Source organism: Oryx dammah, unplaced genomic scaffold, assembly GCF_014754425.2.
Source record: "Oryx dammah isolate SB20612 unplaced genomic scaffold, SCBI_Odam_1.1 HiC_scaffold_13, whole genome shotgun sequence".
Classification (NCBI taxonomy): domain Eukaryota; kingdom Metazoa; phylum Chordata; class Mammalia; order Artiodactyla; family Bovidae; genus Oryx; species Oryx dammah.
In genome coordinates this window covers 9,375,695-9,400,265 of record NW_024070197.1, presented here as the reverse complement: position 1 = coordinate 9,400,265, position 24,571 = coordinate 9,375,695, and the positions used below count along the sequence as shown (strand labels likewise).

The following is a 24,571-nucleotide window of genomic DNA, read 5'->3' as shown; positions in this document are numbered from 1 at the left end:
GGATTGGACGCTGGAATTTGAAGGGGGCGGGAACTGAGCGCAGAAAATTGAAGGGGGCGGGGATAGAAGATTAGAAGAGGGCGGGGATAAAACCCGGGGCTTGAATACCCGGCGAGGCATCCGAGAGACAGAAATTGGGGTTCCTGGATTTTGGATAGTCGGAGGCGACAGGAGCTCCGGAGGCGCATCAACCAACTCGTGGACTCACAGCACTGGGACATATGCACGTGGGAGGCTCCAGTCCGGCGCTCTAAATAGGGGGCGGGGGTGTATGTGTGCTCGGGCTTGGTCCCCAGGATCCGGTCGGCGGACCCCTGACTCAGCGTGGTAAGTGCCGGACTGTAGGGGAGCGAACTCCTGCGGGGGCCTGAGGATTGCGTCTTGGGCTGGGAGTGCGGGCATCTCCATCACTTGTCCTCGACGCTCGCCTCTGCTCTCAGCCTCAGCATCCCCGAGGCATGCGCAGCAGTGTGCTTCCTCCCCCATCCCCCTCAGCCCGGGGCTAGGGGAGGGGACGCTGGGTCACCCCGGAGCACATAAATTTATAGAGAACCCCCCTCAGCTCTTCTCCGCGCCCCCCGCCCCCGCCACAAGTCCCCCACCCCCAGTCCTTGCCTCGGAATGGGAAGCGGAAATGAAGTGGACAATGCCAACGTCCGGCAGGTGTTCATTTCAAAATCGGTTTGGGAATAACGCTTTTCCCGAGATCCCGCAACTCACCCTAGACCAGTTTCCCGCCTCGACCCCCAAATCTTGAAAGTCATTTGGAGGGGGCCACTGTCCCCGCACCGCGTTCTCAGAATAGCCACAAAAGGGGTTAACGCGAATTATCCGCCCTGCCTTTCTGTGCGTTCACAGAGGTCCCCGGCTGAAGTCCCCCTAACACTGGAGTCTACGGCCAGGACCCTCAAGACCCCTCAGGTGTTAGGGAAGGCTGAGCTGGCGTCCTACATTCCTGGGTCTGCGGAGAAGGGGCTGGGGGTCTGGGGAATGACCCTCTGTCCTCCTCCCAGGGCTGTAGCCTGACATGGCTGAAGCGCACCAGGCGGTGGGCTTCCGACCCTCATTGACTCCGGACGCGGGGGAAGTGGAGCTCGGTGCCCCGGTGTTGCAGATTTGCCTCTCCGGACTGCGCTCTTGGAAAAGGCATCTCTCCCGTTTCTGGGTGAGAAGGGCTGCGACGCCGTTTCCTTCCGGGAATCCAGTTACCTGTTTCCGCTATACGCGAGGCTCCCTTCCCGGCACCCCGGGTGGTCCCGCTTCGGGGAGTTTTCATGTCCACTTCCAAGACCCCTTAAAGCCAGTTCCGGATTCTCTGTGGCTCACTGCTGGGTTCCTCAACCTCGCCTAGGAAAGCTGCCATTCACCTGTGGTACCCACTTCCTGGTCACTCTTTACACTCTCCCCACACCCACAACCTCCACCCCAGTTTCTAGAACTCAGTCAGTCCCCTTACCTGTGGTGCGCCTCTCACCTTTCCCTTTCATCTCCAGGCTCTAAACGAGATGCTCTCTGTTCCAGAACCCCATGGCCTGATCAACGACTTGGGTAGCCCACACCCCAGTCCTGAAGGCCCCCTTTCCCAAAGCCCTTGCCCAATGGCTCTCTGCGCCACCTCCTTGCCCCTGCTCTGAAACCCCAGTACCCTCTCCAGTATGTGGCACACCCTCCCTCTGGTTCTGAAATGTGAACCTCCACTGACTGGATCCCAAACTCACACTTCTTGCCTTTACCCTAGAATGCCTTAGAATGCTCACATCCACCTAGAACCCGTGTCAGCCCCGGGGTCCCCAGTTCTAGAAGTCTGGCACCATCTATGGAGTCTCCTTGGAGAAGGAAATGGCAGCCCACTCCAGTATTCTTGCCTGGAGAATCCCATGGACAGAGGAGCCTGGCGGGCTACAGTCCTTGGGTCATATAGTCGGACATGATTGAAGTGACTTAGCATGGGCTCATAGAATCTCCCTGCTGGCCACACCCTCTTTGTGAACACAGGTCTTGAATGCCTTTGTGGTCTACCAGGACTGGGTTTGAGTCCTGACTCTGCCACTGACTAGCTGTGTGGCCTTGGGCAAGCTCGTCTCTCTGAGCCTCAGTATCCCCCCATGTGAAACAAGAGTGATGGTAGCACCTCCCTCACGGCACAGTTGCAAGGATTAAACAAACTCTCACATGCAAGCCCTGAGTCAAGTGCTTGGCCCATGGCAAGTGCTGAAGGTTAGCTATTTTTTGGCTGCAGCTTGAGGCATGTGGCCTGGAGAAGGAAATTGCCACCCCCTCCAGTATGCTTGCCTGGAAAATTCCAGGGACAGAGGATACTGGTGGGCTGCAATCCATGGGTCACATGATTGAGCACAAGGCACGTGGAACTTCCCCGACCAGGGATTGAACCCACATCCCTGCAGTGGAAGCGAGGGGTCATAACCACTGCACCACCAGGGAAGCCCTCTGAGTGTTAGCTTTGGATTATAATATGGTTCTTCATTTGCCAAATATCTGTGGAGCATTTGTGAAGGGCCTGGCACCATTTGGGGCCCTGGAGACATGGCAGGGAGCAAGACAGACAGAGTCCTTTCCTCATGGGGAAGATAAGTACTCAAAACATAGAATATGTCAGATGGTGACGTTCTATAGTAGATGATAATGTAGGCAGGGAAGAGGGAGCATGGAGGTGTTAGAGTACAACCCAGGGGCAGCCCAGGGTTCTCTTTGGAAGCTGGAACATTTGAGCAGGCTGGATAGCACTTCTATGGCCATATTGGTTGTTAAAACGATTGTTACAATAGAGATGTATCTGCTCCAGTGAGTAAATAGCCACTAACCCAAACCCCCAGAGAACCCCTTTCAGCCCTACCCCTGGGAACCCTTGGGCCTCAGGCCAATCCAGCAATTAAAGTGTTAACTTGTGGTTTAAAAGATAAACACACACATATATACACACACAAATAGGTATTTAAACTAAGATGTAATTATATACAGAAAAATGAGGATTTTTAAAGTGTACAGACCTTGAATTTTGTAGTATCTTTGTAACTGGGGTAATACCTATGTAACCAACTCCCCAACAAAACAGCACAGCCATCATTCTAGAATTTCCTTAGAGCCCCTTTCCCACCAGTACCCCTTACCTCGCCCTCACCGCAAAGCAATCACCGTTCTGACTTCTATGCTTATAGACGGCTTTGAATTGGTGTTGCTATGTCAAAAAATTTTAACTGTAACGCCTGTATTCAAGTCAGCTCTGAAACTCCTTTCTGACTCAAATGTCACTGATGGTCAGTGGCCCCCACCAGACACTCATAGTAGTATAACTGATAATTGTAATAGTGACTCTTTCCTTTCAGTCACATAGCTGCTTCTTGCCCCGATGGTCACTTGGAGCTCTCACATCCTTCCTTTCCAATCGGGGACCCCAGGAACCACCCTGAAGCCGTAGCTCCTGGAACTGGGTCCCAAGGTGAGGGCTGTGCCCTCAGCAACACCAGAGCTGTAATTCCATAGATCATTGCTAAGCCTGAATTTCTTCACTTAAGAAATGGAAATCTTGACAGTCCCTGCCTTGAGGGACTGTTGTAACCATTCGTTGTCTTAGGAGAAGGTCTGACCCACAGAAGTCACCACTCCAGCATTGCCGTTCTTATCTTACATACCACACAGGTGCTGTGTGACCTCCGGCGTGTTAGTCTCTGGCCTTCTGCTTCCTCAATTCTAAAACCATAATAGATAGTAATAGATCTCAGGCTCTATACCAAGCAAAGCCTTTGAATATATTGCTCATCTGGTTCTCATTAAGACCTCTTTTTTTGTCATGCTGAGTGACTTGCAAGGTCTTAGTTCCCTAATCAGCTAATCAGAGATTGAACCCTGGCCATGGCAGTCCTAACCACGGGACCGCCAGGGAATTCCCTCATTTAGAGCCTTCTAAGGGAAGCCCGTCATTAGTCCCATTTTACAGATGAGGAAACAGAAGCTCAGAGAGATGTTTTCACCTCCCCCAGGTCACACAGCTGCCACGATGCAGAAGTAGAGGCAGACCTGGAAGAATTAGAAGTCTGGCTCTGGAGCCCATGCTGACTCCTCACTATCCTGGGCTGTTTTTCCAGAACATGGTCTCAGTACTGATGCCCAAGAGTTGTTGTGAATTACACGCAGTGGGTCACTTGGGCCAAGCCTGTGGCTTTGGTGTAGGTGGTTCATTGGCAGGAGATTAGAGTGTTGCCTGAGATGGTTTCCAAATGGATATGAAATTCTCAGATATAGCATACTTCAGAGTATGGTACCCTCATCTGGCTGGTTTGAGTGATTTACAGTGCCCTCTGGAGCCAGGAGACCTGGATTCAAATCACTCCTCCACCACTTCCTGGCCATGTGGCCTGGGACAAGTTCTTCAAACTTCCTGTCGCCTCCGTTTCTTCATCCATATGATGGAGATACGAATAATTACTATCTTACTGAGTGTGACAGGGGGACGAAATGATTTAATGATGCTCCTGGTACTTGGGAAATGCTATAGAGAAATTTTCTGATATTAGGAAGCCCCTGTTCTATTGCAATCTAGAGCCCCAGATAGAAGCACTGAAAACATCTTTTAAAAAAAGAAAAACCAAACAACAAAAATAACCGGGTTTGCCAGTAACCTCCTTCTGCCAAGCCAAAGGGAGATTGCCCAGTAAATAAATTCCCAGTGAGAAGAAGATTAGCAACAAAGAGGACATGGTAATATTACTGAGCTCCTATGGTGTGCCTGACTCTGAGCTATGCAATTGACCACCCTGCACCACCCTACCCCACCCCTAGCCCTCTGCTTCATTTTCTCCATAGCACCTCTTGCCATCTGACTCATTCCACTAAAGCCTGTATTTATGTAGGTGTTGTCTCTATCCCCCATGAGAGCAGGAATCTTGCTGTCTTGTCACTGCTGTTGGACTGCAGTAAGCCTTTGTGAAATGACATTTCCTCATCCAGCCCTCGTGACAGCCCTATGAGCCAAGTACTGAGATTTGGATTGTTCCCATTCTACAGATGAGGAAACTGAGACATGGAGGTAAAGTCACGTGCTTGCAGTCACTCAGCTAGGTAGTGACAGAGCAGAGATTTGAGCCCAGAGGGTGGGGACTCCAGAGCCCAAGGTCTAAACCATGATCTCTGGGAATTTCCTGGCAGTCCAGTGGTTACGATTGTGTGCTTCTCTGGAAGACTGCAGGAGGCACAGGTTTGATCCCTGGTCAGGGAACTAAATTCCCGTAAGCTACACAGTTTGGAAAAAAAAAAAAAGTTTATACTTGTAAATGGCACCTGGCATGTAGTAAGGACTCATTAAATGTTAGTTATTGCTTCCCTGGGAGTTGGGAGTTTGGTTAGTTACCCAGGAGCTTGTGGGATGTTCCCTAACCAGGGATTGAACCCTGACCGTGACAGTGAAAGCAAGGAATCCTACCAACTTGACCACCAGGGAATCCCAACCCAACATTTTCATTCATTCCTCATTCATTCCAAGGCCAGCCCCTGAGCTCTGGACCCTGCTATAGCCTGGCAATTGTTTTGCCTTTTTGACAGTCTCACCTTCAGTGTTCTGCCTGAGAGTAACCCCTCCTCCGGGAGCCCTCCCTGACTCCCTCAGCCTGAGCAACCTGCCTTATCCTATCGCCATGAGCACTCATTGCATTCTGGTCTGACCTCCTTGGGGGCAGGACCCAGATCTGTTTGTTCCTCACGGTATCTTGGGCATGCATCTCAATGCTGAGTCAACATCTAAGAGTGGTGCTTAGCAGAGGGGATAACTGATTGAATAGGTGACCTTTCCTCTCCACAGAACGACTTTCTTACAGGCGTGTTCCCTGCTAGCCCCCTCAGCTGGCTTTTCCTCTTCAGTGCAATTCAACTTGCCTGCTTCCTCCAGCTGGATCCTTCCTTAGGACTGATGGAGAAGATCAAAGAGTCTCTGCCAGACTGGTGAGGTTCCCCACTTCAACCCAGTAACCTCCTAACCCCTTGCCCTCCACCCAGGACATTTCTGTATCAACGTGTGTGCCTGTTAAGAAAAGTAACCTCTAAGACTTACCTGGGGTCAGATTAATAAAGGTAAAGCATCAAGTAAAGGGAGGTGATTTCCTCTATTGTCTCTGCACATTTTCCATCCTGGCTGTTTCTTGCTAAAGGGAATGTTGGCAAACTAGACAAAGGCCAGTTATGGTTATATATACTAACAGAAGTATGAGTTCTGCTAATCTACAGTTGTGTGGTCTTTGGCAAGAGACCTCACTATTCTTGGTGTCAGGGGCTTCACGACACAAACAAACTTTTGGGCCAACCCAATGATTGGTTTTTAGGGTGGTTGGAGGAATTAAACAAAATCACGCATGTGGGATGTACAGTACAGTACTGGGAGGTCCTAGGATCTTCCCTGGCAGCTCAGATGGTATCAGTCCCTGAGTCGGGAAGATCTCCTGGAGAAGGAAATGGCAACCCACTCCAGTATTCTTACCTGGAAAATCCCATGGATGGAGGAACCTCGTTAGGCTACAGTCCATGGGGTCGCAAAGAGTCGGACAGTCACTCACTAGGAGGTTATTAAATGGGAGTAGTTGAATGATTATTGTTGTCTGGAAACCAGATGTAGGTGAAGTTGCAGATAGCCTGAAAGGGCAGATCTAGGATCGGAAGTAGAAATTTCCAGGAAGGCTAGATTTACTTAATCTAAAGAGGGTAAGTGACTCCCTTCAAGTCCTCCAGGTGGGATTTGCTCACAATCTGTCCTATTGCAACTTTGCAAACATATTGACTTACTGTATCTTTAGACCAGCCATTCCTAAACTTGAGTTTGTATTAGAGTTAGCTGGGAGACATGCTAAAACACTGCTGGGCCTCGGGCCCAGGAATTTGTATTTCTGACAAGCTCCCAGATGGTGCTGATGCTGCCGGTCTAAGTGCCACACATTGAGAACCTCTGCTTCAGGGTATAATTTGATATCTGGTATCGAAAAAGCAAGAGAGTTCCAGAAAAACATCTATTTCTGCTTTATTGACTATGCCAAAGCCTTTGACTGTGTGGATCACAATAAACTGGAAAATTCTGAGAGAGATGGGAATACCAGACTACCTGACCTGCCTCTTGAGAAATCTGTATGCAGGTCAGGAAGCAACAGTTAGAACCGGACATGGAACAACAGACTGGTTCCAAATAGGAAAAGGAGTACGTGAAGGCTGTATATTGTCACCCTGCTTATTTAACTTATATGCAGAGTACATCATGAGAAATGCTGGACTGGAAGAAACACAAGCTGGAATCAAGATTGCCAGGAGGAATATCAATAACCTCAGATATGCAGCTGACACCACCCTTATGGCAGAAAGTGAAGAGGAACTAAAAAGCCTCTTGATGAAAGTGAAAGAGGAGAGTGAAAAAGTTGGCTTAAAGCTCAACATTCAGAAAACGAAGATCATGGCCTCCGGTCCTATCACTTCATGGGAAATAGATGGGGAAACAGTGGAAACAGTGTCAGACTTTATTTGGGGGGGGCTGCAAAATCACTGCAGATGGTGACTGCCTCCATGAAATTAAAAGACGCTTACTCCTTGGAAGAAAAGTTATGACCAACCTAGATAGCATATTCAAAAGCAGACACATTACTTTGCCGACTGAGGTCCGTCTAGTCAAGGCTATGGTTTTTCCAGTAGTCATGTATGGATGTGAGAATTGGACTGTGAAGAAAGCTGAGCGCCGAAGAATTGATGCTTTTGAACTGTGGTGTTGGAGAAGACTCTTGAGAGTCCCTTGGACTGCAAGGAGATCCAACCAGTCCATTCTGAAGGAGATCAGCCCTGGGATTTCTTTGGAAGGAATGATGTGAAAGCTGAAACTCCAGTACTTTGGCCACCTCATGTGAAGAGTTGACTCATTGGAAAAGACTCTGATGTTGGGAGGGATTGTGGGCAGGAGGAGAAGGGGACGACAGAGGATGAGATGGCTGGATGGCATCACTGACTCGATGAACGTGAGTCTGAGTGAACTCTGGGAGTTGGTGATGGACAGGGAGGCCTGGCGTGCTGCAATTCATGGGGTCCCAAAGAGTCGGACACGACTGAGCGACTGAACTGAACTGAACTGAACTGATAGTGAAAATAGCTCAGTCTGCCAGACTCTGCGATCTCATGGATGATACAGTCCATGGAATTCTCCAGGCCAGAATACTGCAGGGGGTAGCCTTTCCTTTCTCCAGGGGATCTTCCCAACCTGGGAATCGAACTGGGGTCTCCTACATTGCAGACGGATTCTTTACCAACTGAGCTATCAGGAAATAGCTCAGATACCAGCTGTACCTGATATCTGGTATATTTCCATAGAAATACCAGCTTGCATTTATTAAGCTCCTACCAATTTCCATGGGATGTGATTTTAGAAACTTGGTGTCTCCATGTTCCTGAGGGGAGATGGTGGGCACACCAAGAAAGAGAATCACACCTCTAGCACTTCACAAGTGAGGAAACTGGACTTTTTCTGACCAACTCTAATTCTGCAGGATATTCATCCTCCAACAGCCAAAAGATCACAGTCAGAGAGTGTTAGGAACAGCAGGCGCTGGGATAGGGCTGGAGGGGAGGGATATTCTGAGGCCAGGAGACGCTGCCCTATTCTCTTTTTGTCTACCCGCCCCCAGGGGTGGACAGCATCACAGGCTGCGGGGGGTCCTGGCGGCCGCGCTGTTTGCGTCCTGTCTGTGGGGAGCTCTGATCTTCACGCTTCATGTGGCCCTGAGGCTACTTCTGTCCTACCACGGCTGGCTCCTCGAACCCCACGGAGCCATGTCCTCGCCCACCAAGACCTGGCTGGTATGGGAGAGGCAGAGCCCTTGATCAAGCCCCCTCTGCCCTGTTCTCTCTGTGGAGTGCCACGCTCGCCGCGCCCCGCCGCGCCCCGCCCCCCCAGCACCTTGGCCCCGGGCTGCAGTGAGGGGTTTAATGAGCCACTAATTCCTGCTCCCCACCAGGCCCTGGTGCGCATCTTCTCTGGCCGCCATCCAAGGCTCTTCAGTTACCAGCGCTCTCTGCCGCGCCAGCCTGTGCCCTCCGTCCAGGACACCGTGCGCAAGGTGGGCCAGGTACTCCAGGATGGGGAGGGAGGCTGCCGAGCGGGTAGGGGGGTTGTCCATGGGACCTGCCCTCTTCCCCTCCGCGTCCCTCAGTATCTGGAGTCTGTCCGCCCCGTCCTCTCCGACAAGGACTTCGACTGGACCGCGGGCGCAGCGCAGGAATTCCTGAAGCTGCAGGCCTCGCTGCTGCAGTGGCACTTGCAGCTCAAGTCCTGGTGGGCGTCCAACTACGTGAGTACAGCGTCCTGTAGGCGAAGCTTCTGAACCCGCGCCCCTAACCCTGCGAGTTCTACGTCCCGCCCTACGCCCCGCCCACAACCCCAGGCCCGGCGGCGATTGGCGCTTCACTCCCGATGAGAGCCCACTGAGTCCCGCCCCCACGCTCCAATAGTTTAAACCTAGCCCAAGATGCTCCAATATTCTGAGCTCCCCTCACCTCTCCAATATATTGAACCCCGTCCATCCTGTGCTAACATTTTAGGCCCCATCCCCCCACGCTCCCACATTCGGAGACTGGGTCTTCAAAGATCTAGCTCCACCTCCGGGACCCGCCCACATCGAGAACTCCGCCCCCAACCCTCTAGTTATTTAAGTCGGAATTCCGGGCCCTTTCCAACATTTCAGTCCCTCTCCTGGTGGCCACAGACTCTAAGCCTTCCCCTAGAATAGTTCTTTTCCTCTGCCTTCTCTGTGCACAGACGCCTGCCCTAAACGTACTTTCATCTGATTTCAGGAACTAGGGTCCTAGAACGCACTTGGAGTTAAACTCCTTGAGAATCTGAGGCATAGAACCAGGCAGCGAATTGCCCTGTAAGCGGCTTCCAGGTCTCCCATTCTGTAGGAAGCCATAAATAGCCGTCAGGCAGCATGTGATGTGCTGGGGATAGTGAAGAAGAAATAGATGTTATTTTTTTTTTAGGTTCCACCTATAAGTGATAACATATAATATTTGTCTTTGTCTGACTACTTACTGTGGTAATCTCCATCACTGACTCGATGGACATGAGTTTGAGCAAGCGCCAGGAGTTGGTGATGGACAGGGAGGCCTGGCGCGCTGCAGTGCATGGGGTCACAGAGAGTTGGACACAACTGAGTGACTGAACTGATGTTGCTGCAGATAGCAGTATTTCATTCTTTTCTATGCAAGCCTCAGTTTTAGAGGGTTTTTTTTACTTCATATTCTTGGACTAGATTCCATTCTTAATATATATATATAACACTTAAATAACATAATTATATAATGTATAAATATAATGTACATGTATAGTTATATAAATAATATATATACACACCATATATGCATTTAATTGATACATTTCATTATACCACTAAGGCACTGTCAGTTGTAACAAGCACCATTACCTTAGGACAAGAAAAGAAAAGGAATTAAGTCTAACACAATGCTTTCTTATCACTTATACAGATCAATCCTCATTATTCACACATTCTGTGTTTGAGATTCTTCTACTTATATTTGTAACCCCTAATCAGTACACGCGGCACTTTTGTGATCATTTGGAGAGTTGTGCAAGGTTGCAAAAATTTTGACTTGGCTTGAAGTGCACATTCCTAGCTGAGGTGAAACAAGAGCGGAAGGAACCTGACCCTGTATTTCCCTTTGTAAAAATGGCTCAGTGTTGGCTAATCAGCGTTCACTGCCACTTTATAGGACATAACGACCTTGAGTAACAGGTGTATATTAAAAAGAGCTCACTTAGGGACTTTCCTAGTGATCCAGTGTTTATAGAATCTGCCTTCCAATGCAGGGGACACTGGTTCAGTCTCTGGCTCGGGGAATGAAGATCCTGCATGCAGCAACTAAGACGCAAAGCAGAGACATCACTTGCATATCCTGTTGCATCACATGGACATAATGTTACAATATTATACATATAGTAAAACACACAAGTCTTACCTGTTCAGCTTAAGTTTTATGTACGTATATAACCAGATAACACCTACTTAGATCAATCTACTTTTCTACCATTTGCTGGAAACTTCTGGATTTTTCCAGAATATGTTGCCTATTCCCAGGGAACGAAAACTACATCCTGGCTGGTCTAAGTTTAAGGAAATGTACGATACCACCAACTTAAAATATCTCGAATGCTGCAAGAAGACCAAAGATCCTATGGGCTACTACTAAGACCCAGTGCAGCAAAATAAATAAATAATTAAATATATATTTTAAAAATAACCTTAATAACAAGGAAGGAAAATATCTAGAAAACACTAAAAATCTCTGACCACCTCCCTGTTAATTCTTGTCCCTCCCACCATTGCCTGTGAGAAACACTTTGGTCAGAGTCTTTTCTGAGTGTATGTATACATATATTGATACCCAGGGTTATATAGATATTCTTCAGGTATATATATTTTATTTATATTTTAATATATTTAATAATATAACATGTTATATCATATTACATGTTTAATATATAGTATATAAACACACATAAATATATATAATTTTAATTATGATTCAAATGTACATAATATAAAATTTGCCATTGTAACCATTTTCCAGTGTACAATTCAGTAGTACCAAGTATAGTCACAATGTTGTGACCCCATGGACTGTAGCCCACCAGGCTGCTCTGTCCATGGGATTCTCCAGACAAGAATACTGGAGTGGGCTGCAATTCCCTTCTCTAGGGATCTTCTCAACCCAGGGATAGAACCCAGGTCTCCCGCATTGCGCCAGATTCTTTACCGTCTGAGCCACCAGGGAAGCCACATAACATAAATATCATGTATAATTTTAATTGTGATTCAAAGGTACATAATATAAATTTTGCCATTGTAACCATTTTCCAGTGTACAATTCAGTGGTACTACTAAGTATAGTCACAATGTTGTATAACCATAACTACTATTTATCTCTAGAGCTTTTTTATCATCTCAAACAGAAACTCTCTGTGCCCACAGGCAAAACATTCCTATCCCAGGGATTTCCCTGGTGGTCCAGTGGCTAAGACTCCTCGATCCCAATGCAGGGGGCCTGGGTTCGATTCCTGGTAAGGGAACTAGATCCTACATGCCGTAACTAAGACAGCACAGCCAAATAAATAAGTAGAATAAACATTTTTTAAATATTTATTTACTTGTTAGGCTGTGTCGGTCTTAGTTGTGGCATGTGGGTTCTTTTGTTGCGGCATATAGATTTCTCTCTAGTTGTGGCCCACGGGCTCAGTAGTGGTGGCGCACAGGCTTGGTTGCCCTGAAGCATGTGGGAATATTAGTTCTTTGATCAGGGATTGAACCCACATCCCCTGCATTGGAAGACGGATTCTCAACCACTGGACCACCAGGGAAGTCCCTAAATATTTTTTAAAAATTCCTGTCCCCATTCTCTGAAGCCCCAGGTAACCTCTATTCTACTTTCTGTCTCTATGAATTGGCTTATTTTAGATTTTTCATAGATGTGGAATCATACACTATTAGTCCTGTTGTGTCTGATTCATTTCACTTAGTGTGTTTTCAGGGTTCATCTGTGTTGTCACTCTGAAGAATTACAGCCTCATTCCTTTTTATACTAACAGTCTGTTGTATAGATAGACCACACTGTCTATTCATCCACTTGGACAGGTTGGGTCTTAGTAGAATTTTTTTTTTTTTTAATAAAATGGGATCATTTCACATGTCTTGTTGTGTGCCTATCCTTTTTCACTGTGCAGCTTTCTTGGTGCTCATTCTCTGTCAGTAATATAGATGTAACTTGTTCTTTTTAAACAGCTATGTTATTCCATAACATGAGGGTTGCACAGTTTAGCTAACTGGTCCCCCATGGGTGGACATCTAAGTTATTGCTAGTTACCTATCTTGATGCCTGTTTCATTGAGCTCCACGCTCCCCATTTGACATGGCAAAGTCTGGAGGGACCATCCCCTCATTTCCCCCCTCCCTTGACCCCAACCACCCCAGCTGTGTGTCTCTCTGCCCCACTCCCAGGTCAGTGACTGGTGGGAAGAATTTGTATACCTGCGCTCCAGGAACTCACTGATGGTGAACAGCAACTATTACCTGATGGTGAGAAGGGGAGATGGAGGTTAGGAAGTGGGCAAGGGATGGGGTTCATAGTTCCCTGGGTCTAGGGTCGGGATGTCTGGCTAGAATGTGGGGTTTAGGGTCAGTGACCCCAATCACAGTCTGGAATTCACCATCCCACCTGTTGGGATCAAGACCTGTGTTTGAGGTCAGTGCCTCCATCCTGCACTAACCTGACCGCAGGCGTTTTGCTCTGGCTTGGCCTGGCCCGCAGGACTTCCTGTACGTCACGCCCACTCCTGTGCAGGCAGCGCGTGCGGGCAACGCAGTCCATGCTCTCCTTCTGTACCGCCACCGCCTGGACCGCCAGGAGATCCTGCCAGTAAGAGGGCTGCCCCTGCGGGCTGGGGACGGAGGCTGTGGTCCTGAAATGTGTGGCCAACACCTGGGTCCTGGGAGGCAGGTCACGAGCCTGTGATCTCCTGCAGACTTTGCTGATGGGAATTCGACCCTTGTGCTCCGCCCAGTATGAGAAGATATTCAACACCACGCGAATTCCCGGGGTCCACAGAGGTGAGCCCCCTCTACCCATCTCGTTGATAGAGGTAGAACAGTATAGTGGCTAAGAACACGCTCTCTGGAGCCAGCCTACCGGGGTTCAAATCCCAGCTCCGTAACTCCCAAGCTGTGTGACCTTGGGCAAGTTATTACCCTCTCTGAGCTTGAGTTTCCTCTTCACTCAAATGGGACAATAAGGGTACCCGCAACCCACTTGGTGAGTGGCTAACAAAGGTCTTTATTCTTTTTTTTTTTAATTTTTAAATTTTACTTTATTTTACTTTACAATACCGTATTGGTTTTGCCATACATCAACATGAATCCGCCACGGGTGTACACGTGTTCCCAATCCTGAACCCCCTTCCCACCTCCCTCCCCATACCATCTCTCTGGATCATCCCAGTGCACCAGCCCCAAGAATCCTGTATCCTGCATCGAACCTAAACTGGCGATTCGTTTCTTATATGATATTATACATGTTTCAATGCCATTCTCCCAAGTCATCCCACCCTCTCCCTCTCCCTCTCCCACAGAGTCCAAAAGACTGTTCTATACATCTGTGTCTCTTTTGCTGTCTCGCATACAGGGTTATCGTTACCATCTTTCTAAAGTCCATATATATGTGTTAGTATATACTGTATTGGTGTTTTTCTTTCTGGCTTACTTCACACTGTATAATTGGCTCCAGTTTCATCCACCTCATTAGAACTGATTCAAATGTATTCTTTTAAATGGCTGAGTAATACTCCACTGTGTATATGTACCACAGCTTTCCTATCCATTCATCTGCTGATGGACATCTAGGTTGCTTCCATGTCCTGGCTATTATAAACAGTGCTGCGATGAACATTGGGGTACACGTGTCTCTTTCAATTCTGGTTTCCTCGGTGTGTATGCCCAGCAGTGGGATTGCTGGGTCATAAGGCAGTTCTATTTCCAGTTTTTTAAGGAATCTCCACACTGTTCTCCATAGTGGCTGTACTAGTTTGCATTCCCACCAACAGTGTAAGAGGGTTCCCTTTCTCCACACCCTTTCCAGCATTTATTGCTTGTAGACTTTTGGATCGAAGCCATTCTGACTGGTGTGAAATGGTACCTCCTTGTGGTTTTGATTTGCATTTCTCTGATAATGAGTGATGTTGAGCATCTTTTCATGTGTTTGTTAGGCATCTGTATGTCTTCTTTGGAGAAATGTCTATTTAGTTCTTTGGCCCATTTTTTGATTGGGTCGTTTATTTTTCTAGAATTGAGCTGCAGGAGTTGCTTGTATATTTTTGAGATTAGTTGTTTGTCAGTTGCTTCATTTGCTATCATTTTCTCCCATTCCGAAGGCTGTCTTTTCACCTTGCTTATAGTTTCCTTTGTTAAAAATATAGAACGCTTCACGAATTTGCGTGTCATCCTTGCACAGGGGCCATGCTAATCTTCTCTGTATCATTCCAATTTTAGTATATGTGCTGCCGACGCAGCACAGCCCTTATTCTTACAACGTATCTCCCCCACCCCAGATCACATTCGCCACCTCCGTGACAGCCGACACGTGGCCGTCTTCCACCGGGGCCGGTTCTTCCGCGTGGGGACTCACTCGCAAAGCCGCCTGCTTTCCCCGCGGGCCCTGGAGCAGCAGTTTCAACGAATCCTGGACGACCCTTCTCCCGCCTGCCCCCACGAGGAACATCTGGCGGCCTTGACCGCTGCTCCGAGGTGAGGGTCAGAGGTCTGGAGGCCCGAGGCGGAGGCTGGGCAGGGGGGAGGGGGGACTCAGTCACTCCTCCGGCAGGGACACGTGGGCCCAGGTGCGGAGGTCTCTGAAGACCCAGGCCCAAGAGGCCCTGGAAGCCGTTGAAGGGGCCGCTTTCTTCGTATCACTGGACTCCGAGCCCGCGGGGCTCACCAGGGAGGACCCCGCGGCTTCCTTAGATGCCTATGCACACGCCCTGCTGGCCGGCCGGGGCCACGACCGGTGAGTCAGCCCGCAGATCTGGCCCCCACCCGACCTGCGACCCCAGACCCAATGCAGTGAGACCTGGGGACCTCTGACGCCGTTAACCCCTAGACCTGGGACCCCAGATCCAGAACCACAGATTTCAGGACCGCCAAAATCCTGACCTGGATTCTCAGACCTTGAGAAACTCTAGACTCAGACTCCAGACTCAGAATTGCAGACACAGGGACCCCAGATCTGAGGATTAATAGGTGCCAAACCTAGGACCCAGGGAATCTGCCAGCCAAACCCTAAGCCTGGGGACCTCAGACTCAGAACTGCAGACTGTGGAATCCTCAGACTTTAATACAAGTGCCCCAAATTCAGGATCTCAGCCCTGGGACCCCTACTTAGAGATTCTCAGATAAATTCTTAGATGCCCACCAGGCACCATTCTGATTTCTGAGGCTCTTGGGAGAATTTCCCAAAGCTCTCAGCACCTGTAAACCCTGAAAAAAATTTTAATTTTTTCTGAATTTTTTTTGAACTTAAAAAAAACATGTTCTCTCAAAAGCCCTGAACCCTGTGATCCTGAGATACATTTAAGAGGTGATCAGAACCCCCAATTAGAGACCCCTACCTTCTTAGGGATCCCCACACCAGGCCCCCAGCCCTGATTCCTAGATCTCCCAACCAAAACCCCCTCAGTTCCCACAGAGAGCCCCCCGACTTCCCTCCTGGCCTCTTTGACTCTTTGGTGACCACTTTGAACTCTCTTCCTGGCAGCTGGTTTGACAAATCTTTCTCCCTAATCGTCTTCTCCAATGGGAAGCTGGGCCTCAGCGTGGAGCACTCGTGGGCTGACTGCCCCATCTCAGGACACATGTGGGAGGTAGGGCAAGCTGGCTGGCCAAAAAAAAGAAAGGGGACTCCACCCTGGGGACTGCCACCCTCCTCCCACCATTTCCAAAGACCTTCCTCTCTGGTGCCTTAAGGTTAGAGGAAAAATGAGACTCAGAGAGAGGCAGACACTGGACCAGGGTCACCCAATAAAGAAGGGTATCTAGGATTGAAAAGGGAAAGTGTTAGTTGCTCAGTCTTTGCAACTCCATGGACTGTAGCCCACCAGGCTCATCTGTCCATGGAATTCTCCAGGCAAGAATACTGCAGTGGGTTGCCATTCCCTCCTTCAGGGGATCTTCCTGACCCAGAGATTGAACCCGCTCTCCTGTACTGCAGGCGGATTCTTTGCCATCTGAACCACCGGGAGGCCCATCTAGGATTATGACCTTTCTTTTTTTTGGCCTGTGCTGCTTAGTTTGCAGAATCTTAGTTCCCCGACCAGGGATGGAATCCAGGCTCCCACGTGAAAGAGTTGAGTCCTAACCATTGAACTGCCAGGGAACTCCCTATGACCTTTCTTTGACAAATAGGCATATGGGACTCAGAAAAGGGAACTGATTTGCCCAGAGTCACAGAGTTAAAAGCTGCCGAGTGAGAATAAAAATCCAGAATATTCTGAGACCAGAGTGAGGCCTTCTAACCATATCACCCTGAGTCAGAACCATCCTCTGGCTCTGGGTTGCTGTGTGACTTTGGGCAAATTACTTCCCTCCTCTGAGCCTCAGTTTCTGCCTCATCAAGTGAAAGGGTTGTATTTTCTTTCATTTTTAAGCTCCTGTCCAGTCCTGAGAAACTTAGCCTCTCTCCATTCTCTGTTTCATTTAGTCCTTAAACCATCAGGGGTGATGTCTGCATCCCACGGGGTTCCCAGTCTTCCGTAGTATTGCATGAGGGGTTGGCTGGGGCCCAGGGTGAGGATCAGGCATGTATGAGAGGAAGGAGGGCTGATTCTAGATCTTGAGAGCAGCCCTAGCTAAGTACTGATTCCTCTGTGCCTATATTTTATTTAAAAAATGAATTTTTTTTGCCTTTGATTATATTGGTAAATGACACTCTCAATTCACTTTAACCTTAGACCCTACAAGACACTTCTTGTTATTTATCATCTCTGCATATCATGCTTTGAACCAGTCAGAAGTACAAGGGCAGTAAGCACAAACTGAGTATTAGTATTAGCCTTGCTCTCAATGACTGTGACCCCAAGATCCCACCTGTGACCATCCAGAGGTTTCTGTTTCTCAGATATTGTCCTGACTCCCTTAAGAGGGGACTTAAGAAAAGGGGGACCTGGTTCGATGCCCCTTGCTTGGTCCAGTGGGAGGAGGGACTCTGACAGCTTCCATCTGCACACAGTTCACTCTGGCCACAGAATGCTTTCAGCTGGGCTACTTGGCAGACGGTCACTGCAAGGGGCACCCTGACCCCTCGCTGCCCCAGCCCCAGAGGCTGCACTGGGACCTTCCAGACAAGGTGAGGCCGGGTTTCTAGGTTCCTCTTCCACATCCCCAAATTCCTGTGTTTGCCTCTAATCTCATCCCCAACCTCAGTCTCAAGCAAAAAATCAATCCCATCCCTAAGCCCAATTCCAAACCTACATCCCAAATCAAGCCAAACCCAAGCCCCAATCCTGTCTCCAATCTAACCTCATCCCAACCACATCCTCTATTCTAACCTTAACCCCAAACTAACCCTCTTTCCACCAGCCCTGCTCAACCTCAATCTCCACACCATCCTCAACCTCAGTTTACTTCTATCCCAACTCAGATCCAACTTTGTCTCCATCCCAAACTCATATCCACCTCCATCTCCAGCACCATTCCTTTTTGGTTTATTCATTCATTCATTCATTTGGCTGTGCCAGGTCTTAGTTTCATCTTGCAGGGTCTTTTTGGCAGGTGGGTCTTTTCACTGGGGCATGTGGGATAGAGTTCCTTGTCCTGGGCCCCCTGCATTGGGATCACGGAGTCTTAGCCACTGGACCACCAGGAAAATCTCCCCATCACCATTCTTAAATTCAATCCCATCCTCAACCCTAACCTCATCCCATGCATTCTAAGTGGCCTCAGTCATGTCCAACTCTTCGCCACCCCATGGACTGCAGCCCGCCAGGCTCCTCTGTCCATGGGATTCTCCAGGTAAGAAGACTGCAGTGGGTTGCCATGCCCTCCTCAACCTCATCCTATACACAACCCCCATTCATATCCCATCCTATACCCAATCCCAACCCCATTCCCAGCCCTAATTCAGTCCTCATTCCCAGCTCCATTCCCTGTCCATCCCATCCCTGTCCCCAAACCTCAATCCCATCCTGACCTTCATTGCCAACACCAGCCCCAACTCTAACCTCCTCCTGTCTGTAACTCCCAGCCATTCCTCCCTCCCTCCTTCTCTGGTAGATCCATCTATCCATCTCTCTAGCCCTGAGGGCAGCCAAGACCTTGTCTGGAAACATCGAATGCCACGTCTTCCCCTTCTCCCACTTCGGCAAGAGTTTCATCAAACGCTGCCATCTCTCTTCAGACAGCTTCATCCAGACCACCTTGCAGCTGGCCCACTTCCGGGTCAGTTGGGTTCCTAACCCTAGCCCCCCTCTCAGGACCTCATTTCCCCTGGGCTCCCAAGACCCTTATTGTCGAGCCCTTTCGTGACTTCTTGGTGGTGGGTCTGCCATCTTGATTAAGGGCTCCATCGAGCCCTCTCCCAACTGCATGTTCCTGGGTGGAAGGAGGCTGGAGGTCCACACAGAGGTGGGTCAGGTCTGTGAAGGCTTCCTGAGCCTGGCTGACAGGTGTGTCTCCTCCTTGTCCCCCAGGACAGGGGTCAATTCTGCCTGACTTATGAATCCACCATGACTCGCTTATTCCTGGAAGGCCGCACAGAGACGGTGCGTTCTTGCACAAGGGAGGCCTGCAACTTTGTGAGAGCCATGGAGGACAAAGAGAAGACAGTGGGTGTGGGCCTCATTGGAGGCTTCAGTCATTTCCACCTTCTCATTCATACATTTACAAACATTTAAGGAGCGCCTTCTGAGGTCCAAGCTCTGTGATGAGACAGGGGGGAACAAGCCGAGTCTCTGACCTCAAGGAGCTCACTGATGAGGGGAGACAGAGGTAGTTCAGCATAGTGTACTATATCCTTTAATGGGGATCACACAGAGGGCACGAGTGGGCACCCGTTTCCAAAATGTAGGTCTCTTTATTTAACCCCTGTGTGACCTTGTAGCTTTCATTTGTACCATTCCTCATGTTCCCTACATAATGTCTCTGCTCAGAACCCTGCAGGCACCTCTGTTTCCTCTCCCCCTACTTGTTTTGAGGCTCAGTGAAGGGAGTTTGGGCCCTCGATACCTGGGAACCCACCTGATTCTGCCTTGCTGTGTGACCCTGGGCAAGTGACTTCCCTCTCTGTGCCTGTATCCCTGCTGCGAAGTGGAGTTGATATCTCTGCCTTGCAGGGAAGTTGCAAGCTGGGTTGAGGCCGGGGGTGCGACAGGCCCCAGCAGTAAGCCCACTTCCTGTCTTTCCATGACCTGCGACCTCCCCGGGGGGCCCCAGGACGCACAGTGCCTCGCCCTGTTCCGCCTGGCGGTGGATAAGCACCAAGCTCTGCTGAAGGCAGCGATGAGTGGACAGGGGGTCGATCGCCACCTCTTTGCTCTCTACGTGGTGTCCCAGTTCCTCCATCTGCAGTCTCCATTCCTGGACCAGGTTTCGAGCAGGGAAAGGGTTAAAGGAGAGAAGGGAGGCACTTCAGGACAAGGAGGGTGATGTTGGAAAAAGGAGGTATCAACAGAGGAGAGAGCTAGGGAGGCCAGGCAAGAGAGAAAGGGAAGGAAAGGAGAGGGAAGAGGGGCCTAGAGAGAGGGGCACGTTTATGGAAAGGATGTGAGGGGCGTGGTCAGGGCGGAGGGGCGGGGCCAGTGGGAGAAGAATGTGGTCTAGAAGACAGCGGGGTCAGGAGTTGAAAGGGAGGGGCGTGGTTAGGGGCGGGGACAAGGAGGGGCGGGTTCTGAGTTGGTGAGAGGGGCGTGGTTGGGGCGGGAACAAGGAGAGAGGGGTGTGGTCTAGAGGGGGAAAGAGCACAGGGTGACGTCAGGAAGGGGCGGGGCAGAGTGGCACATCTTGAAGGGAAATGGGCAGTTCAGCCTCTGTGGCTTGTCTTTATCGCACACGTGACCGACTCCTGTCCCTCAGGTTCACTCAGAGCAGTGGCAACTGGCCACCAGCCAGATTCCTGTTCAGCAAATTCACCTGTTCGACATTCACAATTACCCCGACTATGTCTCCTCTGGTGGTGGATTCGGGCCTGTGAGTGGAACTGGGCCCTGAGAGAAGAGGGGGCCGGCCCTGATAGATGGATCTACCAGGAGGCCCGGCCTCCCACCTATGGCGGGGGGATGGGACCTGGGGCTGTGTTGTTCCCCTCACTCGTCCCTCTGCAGGCCGATGACCATGGTTACGGTGTGTCCTACATGTTCATGGGCGATGACGTGATCACCTTCCACATCTCGAGCAACAAATCAAGCACAAGAACGGTGAGGCTAACCCACCCCGGCCCCTCCTCGCTCGGGACTCCCGCCTCCCTCCCCTCCTGCAGCTCAGGATTCCAGACTCCCAGCTCGCCGCCTGCCCACGATCCCGGAGTCCCAGTGCTCAAACCCCGCAGCCCTCAGGCCCAGGGGCAGGGACCCCAGCCTTCTCGTTTCTCAGCCTCTGGGAGCCCCTCTCCCAGCTTCTCTTGCACGTGACACGTCTCTCCTTCCAGGACTCCCACCGGCTGGGCCAGCGCATCCAGGACGCCTTGTTGGACGTGGCCTCCCTCTTCCCGGAGGGGCAGCGTCTTAAGCGCAGAGGGTTAGGGGAGGAAGACTCGGGTTAGGGGAGGAAGACTCGGAGCACAGCTGTGGCTCTCTCCCCTGCCTTACCAGGGGCTCCAGGGCCCCCACGACAGCCACTAACTTTTGACGCCTTCCAGAGGGGAGCTGGTCTCCCCAGGAACTAGGGGGAAGGTCTCTGCAGCTGGGCTGGTGCAGGACAGAGGCAGCCTGTCTGGGTTTGGAAATCCCACATCCTGACTAATAAAGATGTGTAAGCTGGGGGTGTGATGTCTGCTGTGCTCTTGGGCCGGGCAGGGGTGGGTGAGGTGAAGGTCAGGGTGGAGGAAGAGAAAAAGTTCCCACCCACCCCCAGGCTCTGCCATGAATTCCCAGTTACAGTCACCATGTCAGCTATAACCCTGGCACCTGCCTAATTTACTGCCTTTCAGCTCCAGTCACACCAAACCCAACCATGCAAGACCCATCCCAATCAACCCCACAAGCTTTCATGAGTTCAGATCCTGCTGCCCCGACACCTAATGCCCACCCTGCATTTTAAATATATATATATACTTATTTATTTGGCTGTCCTGGATCTTGACTAGGGATTGGACCTGGGGGCCCTTGCCTTGGGAGCACAGAGTCTTAGCCACTGGGCCACCAGGGGAGTCCCTGCCCACCCTAAACTTAAAGTTTGAGAACTCCCAAATGAATCCCCCAATATTCTTATTGCTTTTAGAGACTGCTCGCATTCATTGGTTTTGATTCCATCTTCTATCTTCATAGCCATCATCATTGCATCCCTCTGCCTTTCTCCACTCTGGTGGCTCAGATGGTAAAGCGTCTGTCTACAATGCGGGAGACCCGGGTTTCATCCCTGGGTCGGGAAGATCCCCTGGAGAAGGAAATGGCAAGCCACTCTGGTACTATTGCCTGGAAAATCCCACGGACAGAGGAGCCTTGTAGGCTACAGTCCGTGGGGTCGCAAAGAGTCGACACGACTGAGTGACTTCATTTCACACCTCCTGTGACTGATTCCTGCCATCTAAGGACCCTTCTTGGACTGAGCCCATCCGGGATGATCCAGGATTAGCTCCTAATCTCAACTCCAACTGATTAGCAACCTTAATTCCCTCTGCAAACTAATTCCCCTTTGCCATGTAGAATACCATATCCACAGGGTCCAGGGCATCTTTGGGGGAACCATTGTTCTGCCTACCACAGGTGCATAGATGAAACCAGACTGGCCATGAGTTGGTAACTGGTGAAACTAGGGGAAAGGTCATTGGGGTGGGGCTGGTTCACCAGAGCGGTTAACAAGCTGCCTAGTGGTTGCAGAGAACGGCTTCGGGAAGAAGGCCTGACATCAGGGGGGCTCCTCAAGGGCTGTAGGGCTCTGGAGGGGGGGACTCCTAGTTGTGCTTAAGGCTGAGCATTTCAAAAAGATACTTGCCCAGCCAAGCCTGGGGACCAGCCAGCCTGCAGAGGTCAGTCAGGTGATCACCCATCTTGCAGATAAATGTCACCTGCTCACCTAGGCCGAGGCTCCAGGAAGTCACAGAGGTGGGAGTCTGCACAGGGAGAACCCAGGGCATGCGGATCCATATGGGCCTGGTTCATGGAGGTTCTGGGTTTTACCCCACTCATCTTGATACAGCTTTTGCCCATCTAGGAAGAGGGCACGGCAGCCATGCTGGTTTTGCAGTTTCAAGAAGTGGTGGGTGCCCTGGCACTTCTCCTAGAGCAGTTCAAGGAAAAAGGGGCTCACGCCCTCGAGTCACATTGTGGCAATGGAAAAAGAAGCCCAGAGGCAGGTAGATGTAAGAGGCCTGCAGATACTTGTTGACCAGGTGGTGGACGGTGGCCTCTACCTCGGTGAAATGATTTTGACGAATCTGGGAGCTCATGGCTGATCGGTAATAAGGAGTTAAGCTCAAAAAATGGTGTCGGCTGGTCTTGGTGACCGAGGATAGCTGAGTAGCTGATTCCAAAGTTTGCAACTGGAAAAAAAATGTTGGAGGGTGGTGGGAAGCTGGAGGAAGGGGCATCCCTGGGTCTGTTGCATCCATACACCGTGGAAGAAAGAGGGTCTGTGAGACCACTACGTGCACTCTGTAACAGCGGTCCCCAGCGTTTTTGGCAGCTTTCATAGAAGACAATTTTTCCATGGACCAGTGCGGGGGTGGGGGGATGGTTTCGGGATGATTCAAGGGCACTACATTTGTTGTACACTTTATTTCTACTAGTATTGCGACAGCTCCACTTCAGATCATCATGTATTAGATCCCAGAGGTTGCAGATCCCAGTCTATAAAACCCTTCCAAAGAAAACATAGGCTCAAGGCTTCATGACATTGGATTCGGCAATGACTTCTCAGCTTGGATGTGATAGCCAAAGCACTGACAACATAAGGCAAAAAAAAAAAAAAAAAGGCATTACAACCAGATTAAAAAATTCTGTGCATCCAAGGACACGATCAATAGAGTGAAAAGAGCTGGCATGATGGGAGACTATAATTTGCATGTTGTGTATCTGATAAGGAGTTAATATCAGATATATGACATGACTCCTACAATCCAACAACAGAAGCCAAGCAACCCCATTCAAAAAATAGGCCAAGGACTTGAATAGACATTTCTGCACTGAAGATTCTCAAACAAGCCCATGAAAAGATGTTCCTGGCAGTTGCCAGGAGCTGGGAGGAGGGAGGAATGGGGAATGAGGAGGTTTTGTTTAATGGCTACAGTGTTTCTGTTTGGGAGGATGAAAAGCTCTGAACATAGACAGTGGTGATGGTTACACAACCTTGTGAGTGTAATTCATGCCACTGAATTAGACACTTAAATATGATTAAAATGGTAAACTGTATATGATGCATATTTTGCCAAAATTTTGAAAGCCAGTCATTCAACGTGCCAGTCATACAATCTGGGTTGAGTTGGACTCACTGGCCTTGTTGTGGTCACTAGTCATTGGTCATTGCATCAAGCTGAAGGGTCACCTGGGAAATGGGTGGCCAGAGCTCTCTGTCTCTGTGGGGTATCTTCAATAAGTGTTCCCAAAAGAGCAACCTGATTTATTCTTTTTTAAACTTTTTATTTATTTATTTTGTTCTTTTTAAATATGATTTTTAAAAGATACTTAGCTGTGCTGGATCTTTGCAGCATGCAAATTCTTAGTTGTGGCATGTGGCATCTAGTTCCCTGACCAGGGCCCCCTGCATTGAGAGCTCAAAACAGTGTCTTAGGCACTGGACCACCAGGGAATTCCCAGTGTAACTTTATATTTTAACAT

At 49.7% G+C, this 24,571-nt stretch overlaps 1 protein-coding gene, 1 non-coding gene and 1 pseudogene across 6 annotated transcripts; 1 reads left to right on the top strand and 2 right to left on the bottom strand.

Moving 5' to 3' along the window:
* The first annotated feature begins 86 nt into the window (after positions 1–86).
* Positions 87–21,558, top strand: CPT1C (carnitine palmitoyltransferase 1C). 5 transcript variants are annotated; one of them, XM_040252254.1, is made up of 20 exons: positions 88–327; positions 1,014–1,165; positions 3,999–5,044; positions 5,813–5,952; positions 8,658–8,829; positions 8,988–9,089; positions 9,183–9,320; positions 13,041–13,118; positions 13,351–13,458; positions 13,565–13,649; positions 15,143–15,338; positions 15,415–15,597; positions 16,345–16,450; positions 17,815–17,931; positions 18,858–19,022; positions 19,274–19,408; positions 20,016–20,168; positions 20,655–20,768; positions 20,903–20,995; positions 21,226–21,558. In XM_040252254.1, the coding sequence occupies exons 3-20, from the start codon at positions 5,039–5,041 to the stop codon at positions 21,337–21,339; spliced, it is 2,205 nt and encodes a 734-aa protein (XP_040108188.1). In that variant the 5' UTR covers positions 88–327; positions 1,014–1,165; positions 3,999–5,038; the 3' UTR covers positions 21,340–21,558. The 5 variants fall into 5 exon arrangements, with proteins under 5 accessions (XP_040108187.1, XP_040108186.1, XP_040108188.1 ...); XM_040252253.1 differs by lacking the exon at positions 3,999–5,044 and having other exon boundaries at positions 87–327; positions 9,219–9,320; XM_040252252.1 differs by lacking the exon at positions 3,999–5,044 and having other exon boundaries at positions 87–327.
* LOC120873369 lies at positions 15,001–15,106 on the bottom strand. Its single transcript, XR_005723444.1, has one exon. It is a non-coding gene; the product is annotated as a U6 spliceosomal RNA (small nuclear RNA).
* Positions 21,559–22,689: 1,131 nt separating the features above from the next.
* Positions 22,690–23,397, bottom strand: LOC120872118 (annotated as a pseudogene).
* Positions 23,398–24,571: the final 1,174 nt, after the last annotated feature.

Coding starts and splice junctions, on each gene's coding strand:
- CPT1C (XM_040252252.1), top strand. CDS start 1,028: ATGGCTGAAGCGCACCAGGCGGTGGGCTTCCGACCCTCATTGACTCCG. Junction 13,119..13,350: donor ACAGCAACTATTACCTGATG/GTGAGAAGGGGA, acceptor CCTGGCCCGCAG/GACTTCCTGTACGTCACGCC. Junction 16,451..17,814: donor TCTCAGGACACATGTGGGAG/GTAGGGCAAGCT, acceptor ATCTGCACACAG/TTCACTCTGGCCACAGAATG.